Source organism: Takifugu rubripes, chromosome 7 (genome assembly GCF_901000725.2).
Source record: "Takifugu rubripes chromosome 7, fTakRub1.2, whole genome shotgun sequence".
Classification (NCBI taxonomy): Eukaryota; Metazoa; Chordata; class Actinopteri; order Tetraodontiformes; family Tetraodontidae; genus Takifugu; species Takifugu rubripes.
In genome coordinates, this window is record NC_042291.1 from 6,496,128 (window position 1) to 6,515,324 (window position 19,197).

At 45.4% G+C, this 19,197-nt stretch overlaps 1 protein-coding gene across 2 annotated transcripts in view; it reads right to left on the reverse strand.

Moving 5' to 3' along the window:
* Window positions 1-19,197, reverse strand: part of LOC101062313 (vacuolar protein sorting-associated protein 13B) — a 231,129-nt gene that overhangs the window by 9,169 nt on the left and 202,763 nt on the right. For both annotated transcript variants that reach the window (XM_029839039.1, XM_011605289.2), the window contains exons 47-57: window positions 11,983-12,138; window positions 10,515-10,781; window positions 8,863-8,946; window positions 8,598-8,773; window positions 6,516-6,686; window positions 4,322-4,529; window positions 3,450-3,638; window positions 2,836-2,982; window positions 1,460-1,737; window positions 809-936; window positions 520-716 (exon numbers count right to left, since the gene is read on the reverse strand). In XM_029839039.1, the coding sequence (XP_029694899.1) occupies window positions 520-716; window positions 809-936; window positions 1,460-1,737; window positions 2,836-2,982; window positions 3,450-3,638; window positions 4,322-4,529; window positions 6,516-6,686; window positions 8,598-8,773; window positions 8,863-8,946; window positions 10,515-10,781; window positions 11,983-12,138 (2,001 nt within the window). The remainder of the gene's footprint in view (window positions 1-519; window positions 717-808; window positions 937-1,459; window positions 1,738-2,835; window positions 2,983-3,449; window positions 3,639-4,321; window positions 4,530-6,515; window positions 6,687-8,597; window positions 8,774-8,862; window positions 8,947-10,514; window positions 10,782-11,982; window positions 12,139-19,197) is intronic.

The following is a 19,197-nucleotide window of genomic DNA, read 5'->3' on the forward strand; positions in this document are numbered from 1 at the left end:
ATAACAAGCACGACCTTTGACCTGTCACCCCTACCACAGAGGGCAGACTGAGACCTCACAGTAACCAGAGAAACTCAGTCTGACAGACACAACAAACATCCCAGCGCAGACTCCTCCTCAACGTCCTGCAGGCCCCCGCCAACCCCTGCCCCACTGACCAACCAAAACTCCAGCCGGGACCTGCAAATCCAGTCCTCGAGGGCTGGATTCAAGCCGGGTTTTGAGTCCTACCAGGCAGAAACGCTTCCACGAAGCGGAACCCCAGGTGAAAGTGTTGTTTACCTGTAGGACAGAAAACCCGGCTTGAATCCAGCCCCGGAGGACTGGATTTGCCCGTCAGTGAGTGTTTGCAAATTTGAAAGTGGTTAACTGTAGTGGAGTAAATTTACATGATGAAAAACTCAAAAATAAATAATGGGCAGAAAGAAATCATCAAGTGAAGCTAACCTCGGGATTACTTTTTATTCACTTTAATATCAGTGTTTTCCAACCACAGCTTGTGCTACACGGTGCGTTTACCTGAGAGCCCGGACAGTTGATATCGATGGGGTCGGTCCAGTCTTTGGAGCCGTGTCCCGTGGTTCTTCTCAGCAGCAGCGAGGGCAGGACGTCTCTCTGCCGACACTCGGGGAAACTGGAAAAATGGTGGTAGAGCTCATGATGAACGGAGCATTTCGCTTCCAAGAGACGGCAGTACACGTCGGTCCTCGGAGTTTCTGATAGGAATAAAAGGAAACATTAGAAACATCATGTGAGATAAGACACTAAACGGACAAAGATGGGAGGAGATTGGAATCCGGTGTGCAACCTTTGACTGTTTCCTTGAGCAGCAGTGGAATCGGACACTGATTCTGGATCAGCATGCGAGGAGACGGATCCACATTCAGAAAGATGTACGTCACCCCGAGGTGCTCCTGATGCGTCAGCACTATACATCTGCAAAACAACAATAAGCACACAAAAATATAGGTTCACCGATCCTGCACGCCCACCTACGTCTCACCTGTCACATCATGTCCATCGTAAACCTCTAAGGCGCATTTACAGGCAGGATGCTAACTAGAGCCAGGCCTCAACGCTCTGTCACTCCCTGTGTGTGTGTGTGTGTGTGTGTGTGTGTCTATGTTTGTGTTTGGCTGCGTACGTTATATTTAAATACAGTCAACGAGAGCACAGACGGCCAGCTGGCTTGTGCGTAGCCTGTGCAGTGTGTTTGTGCTAAGTGGAGGGTGAAGTAGCTTTTTACTGCCGCCAAACTTTAACCAAAAGACACAAGAAACAAAGATTGACAGTGGAAATGTTGAGGGTATTTCTCCTTTTTGCTTAAGCCGCAATATTTAACAAGCTGTGACCACAAACAGCACCTCCTTACTTTAAGTCCTGTGCCAGATCGGCTTTGGTACCCTGCTCTAAATGGACTGTCACAGCCAGCAAACCACAAATGCTCTGGTTCACCCACCTGCTGCTGGGCCCACCCTCAGAGTCTCCTTCCCCAGGCACAGACACACTCTGCCTCGGCAAGTCTGGCCGGACGGCGGCGGGCAGACTCCACGCAGCGTCTGCACCCTCAGGCTGTGGGAGAAGACTGAAGAGCATGTGCCTGAGGGGCAGAGGTAACTCCACGGTCCCAGGGACACTGGTCTGGAGGAGGACCCAGTATGGCACTGAGCAGGAAAGGGATGACTGGTCTTCAGAGGGAGCCAGACTGAAAACTACCGTTTCAGGTATCTCCCAGGCCTGGGGAGAGATCAGAGGAGGGGGGGAGAGTAGAGACATCAGTACAACAGCCTGTGAGGGGCAAAGCCATCCTGCTGTTGCTCCCTTTTCTTTTTTCCCAGAATGCTCACTGCTAAATTGGTAGCAGAGAGTTCTTGCTGCGGTGAGCCAGTAGTGGAGAACTCCGGGGATTAGGCATTAAGCATGATGAATAGACCAACTAGAAAGGCATTCCTTTTCTTGTTTGTGGTCTGTGTTATTGTTATACACATCGCCTGCTATTTATTTGTTTAAGCTCTCTCTTTTTTTTAAGGTTTTCAGTCAATTAGTGGCAACTTGCGAGCTCTGCCATTCTTTTTAAGAGGCTCCGAAGGCTCGTTAAATGACATCACTACATTGTTTCTCTCTTTTGGGAACAAGCAGCAGATGAAAGCGAGAAGGGAAACCTGTATCCAATTCTGGGTGTTTGTCTAATGTCCCTATGAAGTGCCATTGCCACATGTTGAGAGCGGCGAGGAGAGCGGAGAGGGGGGAGCAACATGATCTGATGGAAAACGGCTTACATCTGCGCAGTGTGTATGTGCACTAGTGCTGGGGTGGATGCGTGTGTGTGTGAGTAATGTGCACAGGGAATATTCTGCCTGTGTGAAGCTTCTCTAGCAGGACAGGACAGACATGATGCAGGGTCATGCACGCACATAAAACACACACATACGGGCCTTGTGGTTATGAGGTAGCTGGGAGGAACTGAAGCTACAGGCTCAGGATTTACACTATTTCACAGTTTTATGGAGAGCTGGAAGGAAGAGTTAAGCCAGTGGGGACTTAGAGACCGGGCAGGTGTTATGATCTATGAAATGTTAGCCCTGTGTAGCCTGAAACTCCTCAAATGTACCAAATGAGTACCAGCACCAGCAGTGGTTTCATGTGTTTCGAATAAAGGCAGAGAAAGACAAACACAAAAGCCCCTGAACCAGTGCTTTTATATTTCACCACAGTTGACATAATTGACATTTTTCCATTAAGTCAAAAAGGAAGCTGCCCTGGACTTCCTGTGGAACTTTCTCAGACTCGCATCTGCGGTCGGAAACACGTTTAGGGTTTGATTCAAGCCATCACCTGATCATCACTTCCCAGAGAGCGGTCAGACAGCAGGGGCCGGTACTGGACGGTGTACGGAGTGTTGTTGACCAGGATGGTTCTGTCCTCGATCTGCAGGATCTGGATGCCGTGTCTCACCACAGACGACACACAGAACTGACACAGCTGAAGGGGAAATCACAGAAAGGCATTGTTCACTGGTACCCTATTTTTCAGGTCAGGCTGTGGCACCTATTCTGGATTATTTCGGATGCACGTAGCAACGTTAAAATTAAGGTTCATTTCAGCATTGATGGAGGTAATTCGATGTGCGCGATACTGATGTTCTCTGGTATTTTATCTGCAGCATTTGTCTTAAAACGGCACTAAACTAGTTTCCAATTTAATCAAGTTACCGGTACTTAATCACGACTACAAACCAACATGGTATAAAGGTTAATTCAGTGATTACATCGAAAACTGCAAATCCATTTGTCTCCATTAAAATATATAGGGCTGCCTCCCTCTGAGAATTCCAGGAATTCCGTCACTTTCCCTGTCTGGAATCCATCTCTCTGCATTCAGTGACGCTCAATTAGCAGTCTTGACTGTGTAATTTAAAAAAGCTCTAAAAATCTGACCCCGTCTCTGACCTTCTGTCTGCCGGGGGACGCTCCCAGAGTGATGTCAGCCTGTACATAGCCCTCTTCATCCAGAGTGACCACCTCTGAGTCTGATCCCTCCTTCCACCGAGGAGAAGTCAGGTCGTGGACCAGCTTCAGTGCTGTAGACTTGTGAACGGTGTTGGTTTCTGCCCAGTAGATACCAAGCTGAAATGCTTCCTGGACGTTGGGGACATAAATTATATCAAAATGGACAGAATTTTGGGGAGTCCCACGTTGGACAAGACTGCGGCTCCATCAGCAGATCAGCTGAATGCTTCTGACAGCCAATGACCCCTGCCTTTAATTACACATGGCCCTGGAACTGAGGGTACAACTTCCATCACTGTTGTTGACATGGAGAACTTTGTTGGTGCTCCCCAGATGTTTCTCTGACACAACAATCATATGCAGATGCAGATTGGCATTATGCAACATGCTGATGAAATAGCCTCTTCACTTAAAACAAAGCTAAATGATTGACAACAGAAATCTCATCTTCTCATCTTTTTGTTTTAATTAAACCAAATTGAAGGCAGGCTGTTGTGGAAATGCTGTTTCTATTTACTTTTTTTTTACATAATTCTGAATCTTTTGTTCCCGTTTGTTGAAGCCAGAGAAAAGCAGTGCCTGGAAAGCCCTGCGTTGCTGCAGTGTTCCACTGTGGGAAAATGCTCAGCTAAGACTGAAATGAGGTACCGGTAAAAGCAGATTTCCTGAACGTTCAAAAGTGTATGTTTTGTTCATTTTTGAGGTTTTCCACCGGCTCTACTGTATCATAAGTTGGAGCCAAATAATTTCTGAGTTATAGTAGCTAAGTTATAGAATCTAACAAAGACAATTTAATATTAGCCACATGCTACCTTCAGGTTGGGGGGCACGATGACTTTGCCTGCTGGTATCTGCAGGACGATGGTCTCTCCTTCGAACAGCCAGAGGTCCCACTGGGAGTAATTAGCCAGCAGGGCCCAGGGCAGCAGCTCTATCAGCAGAGTGTTCAGGCCAAACTTCCAGCAGGAGAGCTTTACCTGCATGGGGCTGTCCCACTGAGCCAGGGGCTCCAGCACCGACCTGTGGGTACAGAAAAACATCATAGAATGGCAGCTTTGGCCTTTTCAAATCAGCCACGACAGCACACAGCTGTGTATATGCATTTTAAATGTGCTGCACATAAACGCACTAAAACCTACGGAAATCATTAACACATTGACGGGCAGAATACACATATACGCGCACACAAAAAAGCAAGTTGTCAAATCAAACCAGATAGAACCCAGTTGACATCTGGGAACACACATGGTCACATGGAGTCAAACAGACAGAAACAGCGATTTTTCCAACTCACCCAGCAGTTATTTTAGGGTAATCGTGGTCTGGTGAGCCCCAAACAGCCCAGAGTGCCAGAAGAGAGCTAAACAAACAGTTCTCCCAGACTTACCCTGGCGTTCAAAGCCATCAAAGAAGACGCAGCCTTCACTCACCCCAAGGCCGCCACGACTCGGTACAAACTACTAACCTGCCCTCTAAAAACTGCCACATACACCCAGAAACTTCCTGCCGTGATCATGCGGCTAACGAATGTGCTGACGATAGTTTTTCATTATCATTTATTGGTGTTTGTGCGTGCGTGCGTCTTTAAATAGGAAACTGACCTCAAGGCTGAGGGCAGCACGGCCTATAAATCACATTATAAGCTTCACAAAATCGTAATTGAAAGAAATGTGCTAAGCAGCTTCTGTCAAAACCTGCTAACGCTAGAGATTTTAGAAGGGTGTATTTTAAGAAGCACTCTCCCTTGCGCGCGCGCACACACACACACACACAGACACACACACACACACACGCACACGCACACGCACACACAGACATACGTACAACCTGCAGCAAGATTTCACCCCAACCGCAACCACTACAAGATGTTTGTTTAATGATTGTGGAGGTGCCTCACTGCCATTAAAAGTCCTACAGGGGAAGAAAAATAACATTTACCACTTTCAACTTCCTCTGCCCTTTAAAGACACGACATTAACACACTCCCTGCCAAGGAGCTCAGATGGTTTGATTTCCCGGTTGTGCTGTGAACACTGAGGCCTCTTTCCAAAGAGCAAACTGTATCAGCAAGATCATCAATATTGAACAAAAATAGACAAATTAAACTGTGGCTTTCACTGGCTCTCAAAACGCTGAGTGCCAGATAGAAATTAATTCCCTCACGACACTTACAACTCCGTCTCTTCCCATCCCCTCCCCTCATAATCCAGAACATAACACAGATTTCTGGCTTTCAAACAAACTGACACTCTCCACGGTGGGAAACGTACCACAGTCCTGAATTGTCCCCTCACGGGGAAGCGTGAGAAACCCGATACCGAACCACCAGATAGCAGCTCTCCAGCGTGTAGGGCGAGCGACATTTAAAGGTGAGTGATGTGTATGACAGGCACAGATTTGAAATAAAGTGCCACATGTCCACACTCTTGCTGAGGGTAACAGTATATCTGTGTGTGTGTGTGTGTGAATGCCCAGAAAACAGAGAAAAGAGAGAACGCCTGTCAACCGCAAGCAAACATATGGCTCACGTCCAGATACGCAGTCTGTGGGAGAGCATGTGGCTGCGTCTTTTATCACCACCATCAACATGTGATTGCTTTGTGACAAAAGATGATTCCCACAGTGACGTTTGTGGACACATGCGCATGTGTGCGCTACCCCAGAACCTATACATGAACCATGAGACGTCTACACACACAGTGAATATTGTTCAGAGCTGGACCCAAGGCTCTGCGACTGGCGTGAGAAAGTGGGAATATGACAGAGTGACAGTTCAAATCTCAGTCATATGATTTGTATGGGGATTTGATGTACGGGCCTGCGCTGACTTTGCACTTAAGCCTTTTTTTTTATGTAAAATGATCAGACCCAGAAATAAAGAGCAGCCTCCCTCTTTAACACACTCAGAGTGCAGATGAATGTGAGGTCTGCACTGAGGGCAGCATCATTCCACATCATTTATTTTACCAGTTACCTTGTACAGACAGGCGGACTGGTGAATTTCACCTGTGAGCGTCTTTGCTGACGTAGGGCCAGGGAGGCCCCGCGGGGGTCTTTGGGCCGTAGAAATCGGCCAGGATGTCTTCCAGGTTTTCTTCATTTCTAGCCTTGCTCAGGATCTGTTTGATGACGCTGGTGGAGATGGGTACAGCACACTGGGAAGCGTCTTCATCCTCCCTGAAAGACAGAGTCGGCGTAGAAACAAAATCAGCTTCCTTCTTTCAGCAAGACGCAGAGGTTATGATGACCTACCCTCTGTGCAGCCAGTGGCTGAAATAAGAGTGTTCTCCTACAGCCATCACGAACACTCCAGCAGAGCTGAATCAGCCTTTGTTTTTTATATTTTTTTCTCTCTCCCTGAAATGTGGTAAATATAATCCTATTGGACAGACTAGCCTCAGAACTCAGTCAACTGCATCTTTTCACCAAAGAAAAAAGAAATTAAATCCAAACACTGAGCGCCTCACAGTGACTAGGCAGCATCCAGTTCCACTTGGCTCAACTAGACAGCCCCCTTACTCCAGGCAGAAGTTTATTAATAAAGCTTGTTTGGCTATAAATGGAACACAGGCTTTTTCTCATGGATCAGGAGACTGGAAGAGGCATCTGAATGTAACCCCCCGTCCCCCCCTAAGCTTTCAATTGTGGTGACCAACACGAGGAGAGCGGGACACAAAGGTTCTGACTGGGACTTGTCTGTGTCTCCTGTGCCACAGACCACAGCTCTGTTCTGTCCCTCAGACGTTAGAGGCCACAACTATGTGTAATTACAGGAAGGAAAGATGAGCTGCTGACCAGCAAATATTTTAAATCGGATGGTACGGAAAGGCTTTGGGGGGACTGGTGCACGTGTGTAAAGTGAAGGTGCAAGAAAGCCTTTGGCTGGGAGATCAAAAGATGGAGATTTAGATGGGAGATAAACATTAGATAAGCCTGCACCAGAGAAGAGCTGCAGATCAGACAGGAGAGTCAGCTGCTGGCTAAAATCTGCTGTGACCAGGCATCTACACACACATCGGTTCTCTCAGAGGGGCCAATTACATTCAAAAGTTCCTCTGTTTATTCAGATCACCACTAGCTGCAACCAAAGGGACAAAGTTCCGAGCTTGTATTTGCATCACACTACACAAACTGCAGATATTCTGACAATGAACACAACACAGAGCCACCCACGCTGAAGAAATAAAGTGTCTTGTCACTGAAAGACACTTTGGATTAAAGAATCTGAGATTTACACACAAGGACATGATGCACAGGGAGTGAAAATGATGTTATTGGTACCATATAATCTTCAAATGAATCACAGAGGGATGATTTTCCTTTATTGTTTGCAACACATTATGATGCGACACAACACTGTGATAATTTGCTGAACCAAGCAGAGTGTAAAAAAAAACAACTTCTAAGAAAAATCTCCACGAGAGGCCGAGGACAATATGAGAAAGTGTGAACACATGCTGACAAAGTGGGACTGAGGAACAGACGCGGCAGTGATGTACGCGACAGATTCTGCCCATGATGAAGTGGCAACTGTCACACTTACATTGGCTAAACAAGACACGCACGGACCACACACAGACACAAAGACACATCTGCTGCGCAACTCATCCACCCACGCAAACGTGTGTGTACACACAGAGACAGACACACACAACGTAGGGCCAAACGCTTGCTGTCTGTTAGGGCCTCTACCTAAATGAGGTGTAATTACGGTACAACCTGACGTGGAGGAACTGAAACTGTGCGTCGGTGGCTGCCATGCTGGCTTCCTGTTCTTTTGAACAGTGCCTGGACTCTGGGATGTTGGTTCACAGTAACCAGAATGTGGTGTGAGAGAATCTTAAGTGTCTCTGCATCTTTGCTAATCGGAAGCGTGCTGCACCCATTTTAGACAGACTCTTTTACTGCAGTTTGAGCAAGTTGCTGAAACAATATAAAGAAAAGGTGGACTTTAAAGATATTAATTGTCAGGTAGATAAATCAGGTGATGTGCAGACAGATTTAACTCTTGCTTTGCTCATCTTTAATTGGTGCTCGATACAGTTACCGTGGATCAAAAAGGAATTACTCTATGTCTTTTAGCCTTACCTGGCCTGGAAAGTGAGATGGTGGGTGATGTCGGACTCTGCATTTAAAAGAGGCTCCTGGTGTCCCTGTCCATGGATCAGCTGAGTCTCTCTCAGTCCCAGACTCCTCTTCTCTATATGAAGGATGACTGGGTCTGGCAGGTGGCTCTTCATGAAAAACAATGGACTGAAAACCACCTGAAACAGTTTCACATTCACAAACACCAGAAGTGAGATGCGCAGACGAACTGGTGCACCGACAGATAAAACCATCAGAGATTACTCACCACTCTCTGCTGCACGTGAGAGTTGGGTTCAACAGTAAAAAGTGTACACCACACGTACAGCAAAGCACCACTGGAACAAGGCACCTGGCAGAAATAACCAGCTGTTATTCACAGCATCATTACTTACATCACATTCATTCACACTTGTGAATCAGTACATCTCCTTTGTGAATTATTGCACGGCTTGGTGAGAAAAAGTCTGCTTGCGTCATGTAAAAACAAGGATATCTGATTTCCCACCGCATGTAATTAGGTGACAATTATGATTTCATGGTTGATCGTGAAACATTTTGGGGTTTATTTTAATCTAACACTCTGTTAAAAGTAATTAAAAGTAGCCCTGCAACATGATCTCACAGCTGAGACAACTGATGGGTGTTAGGGCGGGATAATGGGCCATTACAGGCAGTTACCATCGCAAAATGTAGCTGAAAATGAGGCAACTGCAGAGTGAGCTCTCCTAATGTGACATTGGTGTTTGTTAAAACCATGTGATGCTAATGCATCTTACATGTGGACCAGTTTATGACAGACTGGGGACTTCATTTGCTGGTGGGGACAGAAGAATGGAACAAAGAGACACAGCGAACATTCTCCTAATGCTGCTGGCCTTGCAAAACAGTCTTGTTAGTAGGAAGGAGTGAAACTGATACTCTGAAGGCCTGGTCCATTAAAAACACTCTACTCGGGGATGAGGTCAGGATGACCTCCTGCACATTGTCAGAAGTAAAGAAGAAGTAAGGAAAGATGGTGAAAACATGTGTTAGGGAGGAAGAAGGTGAGATACGAGGAAGAGGAGTTGCTTTAGATGGATTACCAGCACAGATAACCAGGAGACAGATGAGAAAAGAGGCAGACATTGATGGGGGAGACAGTTGTAAAGGCTGCAGCAGGTGGATGAGCGGCATTCCAGGGGATGAAGTAAATAAAGAAGAGGAGTTGACAAATGAAGGATGGAAACAAGACAGTGAAACAGCAGGAGACAGGCGGGGATAGACAGATCTTGGCCCCGCTACCAGAGCAGGCAGCGCCTCCTCTGGGAGCCAACACTGCGTATGTGTAATGAATGGCTGATCTGAGGAGAACTGATAACAGCTGAGATTGGGCTCACAGATGATCAGAGCCATACACAGAAGCTGTTAACAGCCTGGAAGAGAACGACAGAAACAGATACAGAGCAGGACAACTCCAGAACAAGAGCAGGAAGTAAAGGAGTGGCTGCATGGCTTTGCTCCAGCAGCGTGAAAGTTCCTTCAAAGCTTCTCCCCGTGCCCACATATCAGCTAAAGTTTCCTGTCTGTGTTTGGTGTTGTTATGAGAGAACATAAACTGTATTTTCTGCCTCTCAGCATGGTTAGGTTATGGCTTGGAGAGCCTTTGTAAGCCTATCTGAGGGAAAGATCTCAGTCTGTTACCTAAGAGTGAGGAGAAACGTGGAAACTGCCACCATGACCACCCAGGAGAAAAGGATCAGACTGGCCACAGTTGGTGGTCCAGTCACCAGCTACAAACATGCATGCCCTTATCAAACATCTCTTTTCAAAAATGACATTTAAAACAAATAATCTGACCTCTAACAGTAAGACCAACCAGATGGATATTTCTTGTTCAGATTCATTCACGTTCATGTAAATTCAAACGACAGACTCTACCTGTACAACAGAGCAAGACCTGCTCTTATCTCTGCTCTCCAGCTGAACATCCTGGGACCAGTCTTCATCCCCTTTGGCCCTCACACACAGCTCTGTCATCTCACTGTCCTCCAGCACGTAGGAAGGCAACTTGGCCCCCACCTCCAGGCAGTCGCAGTGTTCCCTGACCACTGTCTGACTGTCGGGCCCCACATAGTGCTGCACTACTCGCAGCTCGATGTCCTGGTTCAGGTAGCTGCACATCACCTGTCTCCCGCATATTATCACCTGGAGAGATGAACGTCACAGAGCAAATTAGCCCAATTGAAAAGAAAAGAAAAGGTCTCCAAACTGCTATGCTGTCACACTGTTTGGGATGACATCGGTGTGATAATGGTCTCTGAGGCTGGACACGCAGGACCAAGACCAAACAAAGCCTTCTCCTAATCACACCTGTGCCAGCAATCTAGAGTGCTTCAACTTTGGAATGTGAAAGGAACCTAACCCGAACATGAGGCTACACAAAGAAGGCCCCTGCTAAGAACCGCACCCTTAACACACACCCCCCCCCACTAAAGTAACCACCAATTAAACATTTTAACCCAAAAAGAAACGACCAGATGCTATTTGATGGTATCAAAAGGAATCAAGCGACATGTTTAGACTGTCTCCAGGCATGTGTCCAACATGACGTGGGAATAAGTTTAATGAAGGGGCTTTCTGTAACAAGGGGCTGGTATATATGATGTAAAGACCCCTGCCAGCTAGACATGGAGGGGGAAGTACAGCAGTGTGTGGATCCATGAAGTAAGACCAGAAGAGGTGGTGCGGACAGGCACACAGGGTGTGACTTCCTCTGTAGCGGCAGCCACCATCTCCATCTGAAGCCTTCTGTTGTGAAGTGGATGCGACCGAGATATAATCGGTGCGTCCAATTAGAACAAGATGTCAGCGAAACCCGGGGCAGATGGTGGGAAGAGGGTGAGCGCCTGCCTGATTTGTCTGGGGGATGAGCGGGAGACGTGTGACGTTTGACACTGTTTACATAACAGCGTGTCAAAGCTGTATGTTAATGGCATCACTGCAGTTTCAGGAAGACTCTGGTTTGTATATGTGGAAGAATCCAAACACAATCCGCCACTCTTGGTGTTAAAAAGGCAAAGCCTGCTCTGAGACCGCGTTCATGCTCTTTTATGAGTTCCTGTGAAGTTTCTGGTGGATTGATGGGTCTCATTATCTTTGTGGAAGGGGTTCGGGCTCATGTGTTTTTGCTTTCATGCTGAAACAAGGATCACTAAAACAGAAGACTGTTGTTAGCTGCACAACAACTGAATCATAACAAGAAATTGGCTAAAAAAAGAGATTAGAAAGCACTTAACTCAAAGAGAGGGCTGCTAAAATGATTTCAAACATGACACGGCCGATTTTAAATCTGAGATTTTAATCACTTGTCTATTTATCTTGAAGATAATTCAAGCAATCTGTGTACCTGCTTTTGGACGCCATTGAGCTGCAACACCTTTATGATGAGAGAAGCAGTGCGTCCTTTGTACTGAATGGTCCTTAGTAGCGTCCCCACGTTGTCCACGCTGAAGGCCTCTGACCAGCGCCAGTTCCCCCATCCCTCGATGCAGATGTGCAGCAGCTGGAGCGACGACCCCAGCGGGAAACACAAACACAGCAAAGACAGAAGACACCAGACATGAGAGGTTAGGCTTCATGCCCTGTATTTATCCCCAAGCAAAAGCAAGTAAACAGTAAGAGTCATTGTTTGGAATATTTTGGTAGGGGGAAGAAAGGAAACAAAGTTCCTGTTTACTGGTACTCAACTGGCCTGCTGCTGGAAGTTGACGGTTGCACACAGTGAATGAGAAAACAGCTGATGGAAGTTCATTTTGACTGTGTGTGTGTGTGTGTCCTGTAGATGGATACACAAAGGTCTGTCCTCCACATGTCTAAATAAGAGTCAGATACTTTACGCTGCGTGTCCATCAGCTCCACAGCCACACTGACGTCCTGCTGTACTACAGCACACATGAGAGATTTAAATACGAACGGCATCTCCGTGAAGCTGGTGCCTTTTAAATAATGCTCCTTTAAATCAAAACACAAGACCTTAGTGGGCTGGTAAAATACTTCGTGAAAATCTGCTACAGAAACGCTTCACATCTGTGCTGCAGTGAGCTCATACGCAGGTGAACTGTCCACTTCTCACCACAGGGTCCTGAGCACTACAGGACGGGGAAACTCATTTGTCAAACAATCGCAGCGTTGTCATCAGATTAGAGTCACAATACAGGAGCAGAACCATAAATATGAGAGGAGAGCTGGAGTTGTCTCCCCTCCTGAGGCAGCGCGGCTGACCTTTCACCCCAGCCGTCTCTGTCAGCCCCGCCGCTGACACAAATGCAAACTCAGAGAGGCAGGAGTGGGAAAACGTGAGAAAGATAAAGTATGCCTATCAGTGAGAGACATGGGGAGACGTGAGGCAGGGGGAGGACCGGGTCAGAGCGCTCCCAGAGGAGTAGCGACCCGGCTGATACCCTGAAGACGGCTTTTGAAGAATTTACACGTTGGCTCGTCACTTCAACGTGTCGAACATTCAGACAATCCGTTTAAAGAAAAACAAATTACTCCCCGGGTCAAAGGGCACGGAGGCACCCTGGTCAAGACCTTCTATGTTTCTCTTCACTGCAGTCTTTCCACACCGTTTGAAGGCAGATTTCATTACAATAACATTCTTAATCAAAGCCTGAATTCGCTTTCTTTCCGATCGTCCCTCTTCACTGTTGGCTGAGTGGAGATGACATAATATCTTATATCCCTGACAGCAAAAGTGTCAGAGCCATTAAAGACCCCGGGGGTGAAGGGCGAGCTTGACCTTTAGGAGCAGAAGACTCCAAAACCCAGCTTTAGCTTTACAGCTGAGATGAGTTAAGATCACATTGTTACAAATCAACCTTAAAAATCACAGTGATGTGGGATTTAATGCCATCCTACTCTGCACAAATGAATACCAGCACTTAGTTTTCAAACCTGAGTAATCCTGCTCAAACACTTATATTGTGAACTCAATGTGCTATAACGCCAATCTGCAAGCAACAATTGGTTATATCTCAAACCTCGCTCTCCTCTAACCCCTCTTTCGATGTGTACTTTATCACGCCTGCGGTTCAACTTGACCTTTAGAAGAGGAGTCATAATAACGTCTCCTCAAACTTCAAATAGAGACTTTGTTCTTGTTTAAATTCATCACTGCTCTGACTCAGGCGGTGGAAGGGAAATAAAAACAGCAGTGACACAGATGAACCAGGCACATTGGACAAGAAGAATGAAAAAAAGAAGCAGTTATGCCTCTTTGTGACTTATCCAACTGTTGTGACACTGAGGAAACCCAGTCGGCCACATGTGGCGGTTTCACGCACATGGATTAAGCCTGGCCCGGCACAGTTACAGTGAGCACAGAACTACAGTTACAGGAATACTCAGGACCACAAGGCTTAATCTGACAACGGAAAATCGTGAATCACACCAAACTGCGGGATAATTGAGTTAAAGGATGAACCTTTAAGTTCTGAAAACTTAAGTTTTAAGTCTGAAAACAGCCATGCTCCCCCATGCTCCCAACTGTAAAGTTAGACGAACACATGCCAGCGTGGGTGCAGAGAAAGTGTATTTACAATGAAAATTCTCCTTTATTTTACCATTGCTGTGCTGGTTCCCAGTACGAAAACACTGACCACAGGAGCGCAGAGATCAGATTTTATAGCCAAACTCACCAAAGATTACAGACTTGATTTATCCACGCAGCACATGAAAGATTTAACAAAGGCTTCGCCTTCCTTTTGCATGAGAAATGATTCCAGGCGAGCTTTAAATATACACAAGGGTGCGTATTTTATTTGCAAAGCCCTCAGTGTTGAAATCATAATCATGTCAACACCTATGAAAGTAACGAAAACACACCTCAAAACAACAGAAATGAAGGTCAAGGTTCAAGTATCACAGCAAAGGTCTGAATACTTCTGTCTGTGCAATATTTATGGTTCATTTTAGCTTTGTCCTTTTTAATCTGTTTGCAAAGACTGTAAAATACTCTTGTCACTTTGCCATCCGGGGGTATTAAGTGAAGATTGCTGAATATATATTTTTTTTTTAAATTTATCTTTTGGGCTGCAACTTGTTTTCTTTGTTGAATAATGCTGGAAAAATTATTTACAAGTTTAAATGATAAACAAAAGTGGAGTAAACATAAAAAAAAAATCTTTATTTTGAAGTTGACTAATAAGTTTTAACAAATTCTCATTACAACCTTTCTCTTAGACTGAATTATATATATATCATTTAAACAAATTGTTTCATAAAGCTTATACACAACCTCAGTTTCTGGCTGCAAATGTAAGATTTTGTGTCCAAAACCAACTAAGAACCCATCTGTCATTCTCCGATCCACTCCCAGTTTGGGTATTGACTGTGAAAGAAATGTGAAATTGAAATCTACGTCTCCCCTTGTTTATCTTGAGTCCCGAGGGCCAGACTGTGATTCTTAGTTGGCCGATAATGGACGCTTGTGCTGATAGCACCTCACTCAACTTCTGCTTTGGTACCAGAACGATCTGCTTGGGAATTATTTGATTGAATAATTGGGTGTAATGACATATTTTTATTGAACGGCTGAATTACACTGTCATCTTCCTACTATCAGTTTCACAGAGAGAGCCAGATTTGACCGGGGTCACATCGTTCTCTTGCTTTTCTAACACTAATCCCTGATGTAAACACAATGCACACATTTATCTGAATATCCTGGACACAACTGGACCATTTGAAGCGTTACATCAATAAGACTTTAGAAAGACACACAGTAATCTGAATTATTTGTCCCGATGTGAAAGGTTTTAAATTTACTGACAGTGAATCCGGGTCCGGTATCATCACAGAGGCTTACAGTGTCATCCACGTACACTAATATAAACAAGATACAGATGTGGAGCAGAGATGAATCATCTGATTTGACAGCTGTGTAGCCTTCACACAATCAGGGCCATTGCATCGGCAGTATGACGTTTGCCTTTTAGTGGTCAAACCTGGCATTGATGAAAGGAGGTTTAATATGGTTTGGATAATAGGAGCTTATCATGAGGCTTAGTGGATTTACCACAATCCAATCAAGTTCAAATGACTGCAGGTACTGCAGAATGCCAAACACACCCAGTAACCACTCTGTGGTCTCTATTGGTTCTACTGAACATTGTCTAAGCTGAAGATGAAAAAAATCAAAGAGTGACGCAATCAAAATCCACAGAGTGAGATCTTATCACCTGATCGGTACCACATGAACACCCCTGCACATTTAACCCCGCTGCTATGGAAACTAATGGCGAAAACCCAAACACTGAACTGACACACGCAGAAAAAGGTGTTTCTGGGAATGATCATCACCCCCAATCTAAACTGGAAGTCATATTCAGTGAGTCAAACAACCACCCAAATTCCTGGTCAATCCAGTCACAAGAGAGGAAGCAAAGTTTCCTGTAAAAAGCGGCAGAACCATCCGTACTCTTACGCAGCCGTGACCTCATTTCACAGCAGAAAGAGCTTTGATAATGAGTGTGGAGCAAACACGAGGAAAAGCTGGACGCAGATCAAACGGGACGGAGACAAAATCACTCTCCTCCTCGCATGAACACACCCACATGCAGCAAACAGCTCCCAATCCTGTCCTCCGACAGGCACAACCAGTCATCTCAGCCACTGAAACCGCCAACCATCCAATGTCCTCCAGCAGGAATGCAGCTGGGTGCACATAACACAAACACTCCGTCTGTCCGCAATGGAAACACAATCAGTGGATGCTGCGAAGATGGGCTGACAGTGCTGCGTGGTTGTTGGTGGTCTAAACATGACAACCATCCCTCCATTCATTTTAATTAAAAACAACAAGTGAGGAGGCACGTCTTGGAGGCGCAGGGCTGTACAAAAACCATCAGCTTTGTATGCTGCTGGTCATAAATTTTATGAATATAACTGAACGAAGGCATATCAGTTTAAATGAGAGACGTGGAAATAACCTGGGGACCAGGGAACTGGCAAGCCAGAAAAGAAGAAGCAGGTTTATACCCCAAAAATAAAAGAATACGGAACCCGTCCTCCAGACAGGGAAGGGGCAGCAAGCACATTTAAGGGAAAACGAGCGAGAAACAATAACTCTCCTTCCAGGACAGTGAGGAGTAACCCGTGAAACGTGAGGGAATTATGGTGGCTTCACCAGCTGTCCACCACCCTTCTATCCTTGGCTGACAGGACAGGGCATCAAAGAGCAGATTTTCAAGTCTAAGAGGCATTCATGTGCTGGACAAGGTTACAGAGAGACAACATCGTGTGGATCTGTGGTGACAGAAGAGATGTTGAAAGGTTTCTACTTGATTAATTGTGTTCCAGAATTCTCCTGCCGATTCTTCCACAGAGGCATTTCAGACATCCAGGGCCTCCAGGGTGGTGGGAGACGGAGACGCAGACGCAGCAAGTGTTCGCACCAAATGATGAGAGCCGACAGAAGGTGCCCTGACACAAGGATCACTACGATTTAGAGAATAAAGCCTCTCAGGGACATGATTTACACGTGAGATTATAGGTTATTTCATCATTACCACCAGGAAACAATCGCACCTAAAGCCAGACCTACTGCAGTGATATTTGTTCACACATAAATAAATGCATACCTTACGTACCCGTGAAGCTGAGGAAACACAAACTGACCGGAGACACTTTTATCAACTGCAGAGAGTCTAATCTACCGGCAACTGTGGCTGACTGCAGTCAGACTCAGACAACATAAATGCAGCTGATGTCTCCAGTGGTTTGCCAGTACAATGCACAGCACGGTGTAACACTCCACTACTGAGAGGATTGCTTTACAACAATGAGACCACAAGCTCTCCTGAAAAAGAACAAATGCTTCATGGGTTAACCCCACACAGCTTCCACTAACCACAAAGTGGTAGACTGCGTAATGAAAATGCAGTCTATGAAAACGAAGAACACATATCACCACAACATGGCCAATTAGCTTTAAAAAAAAGGTTTCTCCTGTTTCAAATTGTGTGCTGGTAACCTGAGTCCTGATATCCGCTTATGATGGAGTTAAAAATACATTTACTGCACATCATTTATCACTATTTTACTGCAAAAGGAAAAGCGAATCCAAGTCAGCAGGGTTGTTCCACCTGAAGGACATTCATGTTGGACGCAGTGAAAGACATGGTTCCCGGGGTCATGTGACTCGTGGTCCATTAAGATTAGCATTCCTGTGGGACTGGTCAGACTGTAGCATGGTGCTATCCATGGTGCTGAAGCCAGAGGCGCACCCTTGGGACCAGAAAGGTCACTTTTGTGCAGACCTGAGCGTTTTATGGGTAATTTAACTTGGATATGCAAATAAAGCAAATGGAAAAGTTGTGTAATCAAGACGCCAGTCGCAGTGCTTGCACAAGTAAAGGGAACCTCTCACAAGTGAAGCCCAGGGCACTTAGAGGTGGTCAATGGGAGGAATTTAGTGTTGGGAGGACCCAGGATGTCATGACGGAACACACAACAGCCTCACATTAGCTGCTGAAAAAGCATCCTGGAGAGCTGACTGCAGATTTAAACACATGTTATGTCAAAGACACTGAACATGATAAGAAATCCCGAAAATGACGACATCTAAAACTCAACAATTGAAAACTGGGATCTCAACTCATAAATCTGATGTCACAAGCTTAAAGCTCCCTAAAACATTTCTCATGTGGAGAGCAACCAGAAACAGTGCTGCTGTCCAAACAGAGACGCTAATGCCAGTTTAAAGCTCCGTTATCGTTTAAGATATTTGATGGGGAGGATGAAAACATAACTTTTAATCTGCTCAGCAGTGCTAAAAGATGTTAGCAACACTGCTTGTTTGAGGAGAAATAAACAGCCAAACATGTGTAGACACAATGGTGGATCAAGGGTTCTGCCATAGAACATGGAACTAAAATAAAATAACACAGCGTCTGAGTTAGAGTGAGGTAATAAACCTTTGTAACCCACTGGGCCGAGTGCGGAAGGATGAGCAGGAATTACATGCACAGAGAATTAAAGAAATCCTGCATGAAGGTGATGATTCAGTGTCCTTCCTGTGTTCCTCATGAAATTCTTGGCCGTTGCAGCTGTAATCGAACTGTTGAAAATGTGCGGACATGTTGCAGAAAGATGAGAACAGAATCCCAAGAACATTCAGGAGTCAGGGCTTTCTTAAATTACCGGCAACATGACTTTTGAGAAAAAGGTTCCTTTTTTTTTGCCTGTGCAACAGTAAGAAAAACACGGAGTTCTTAACTTTGTTCAGACAGGTCTGATTAATCACTAATCAAGCCTGCTCCCTAAAGCACAGTGGAGGAAAAGGGTTTCGGAAAGTGACTGATGGTACAGATGACATATGCAAAGACTAAATACTAATAAAAAGCAAGTGTCAATTTCTCAAAGGCAAAACCTTTAGCCTTGATGTCGATTCTGACAGCCGGGGGCCGATAAAGAGAAACAGGCTGAAGGAGATGGGATGCACTGGTCTCATGCTGCATATTCCAGTAAACTGAGTGGGAATTGAAAAACATTAGCAATCCACAATGGCTGGAGTGAACTTATACAAAATTATCCTTGGAGCTAAAAAAAAGCATTACAATCA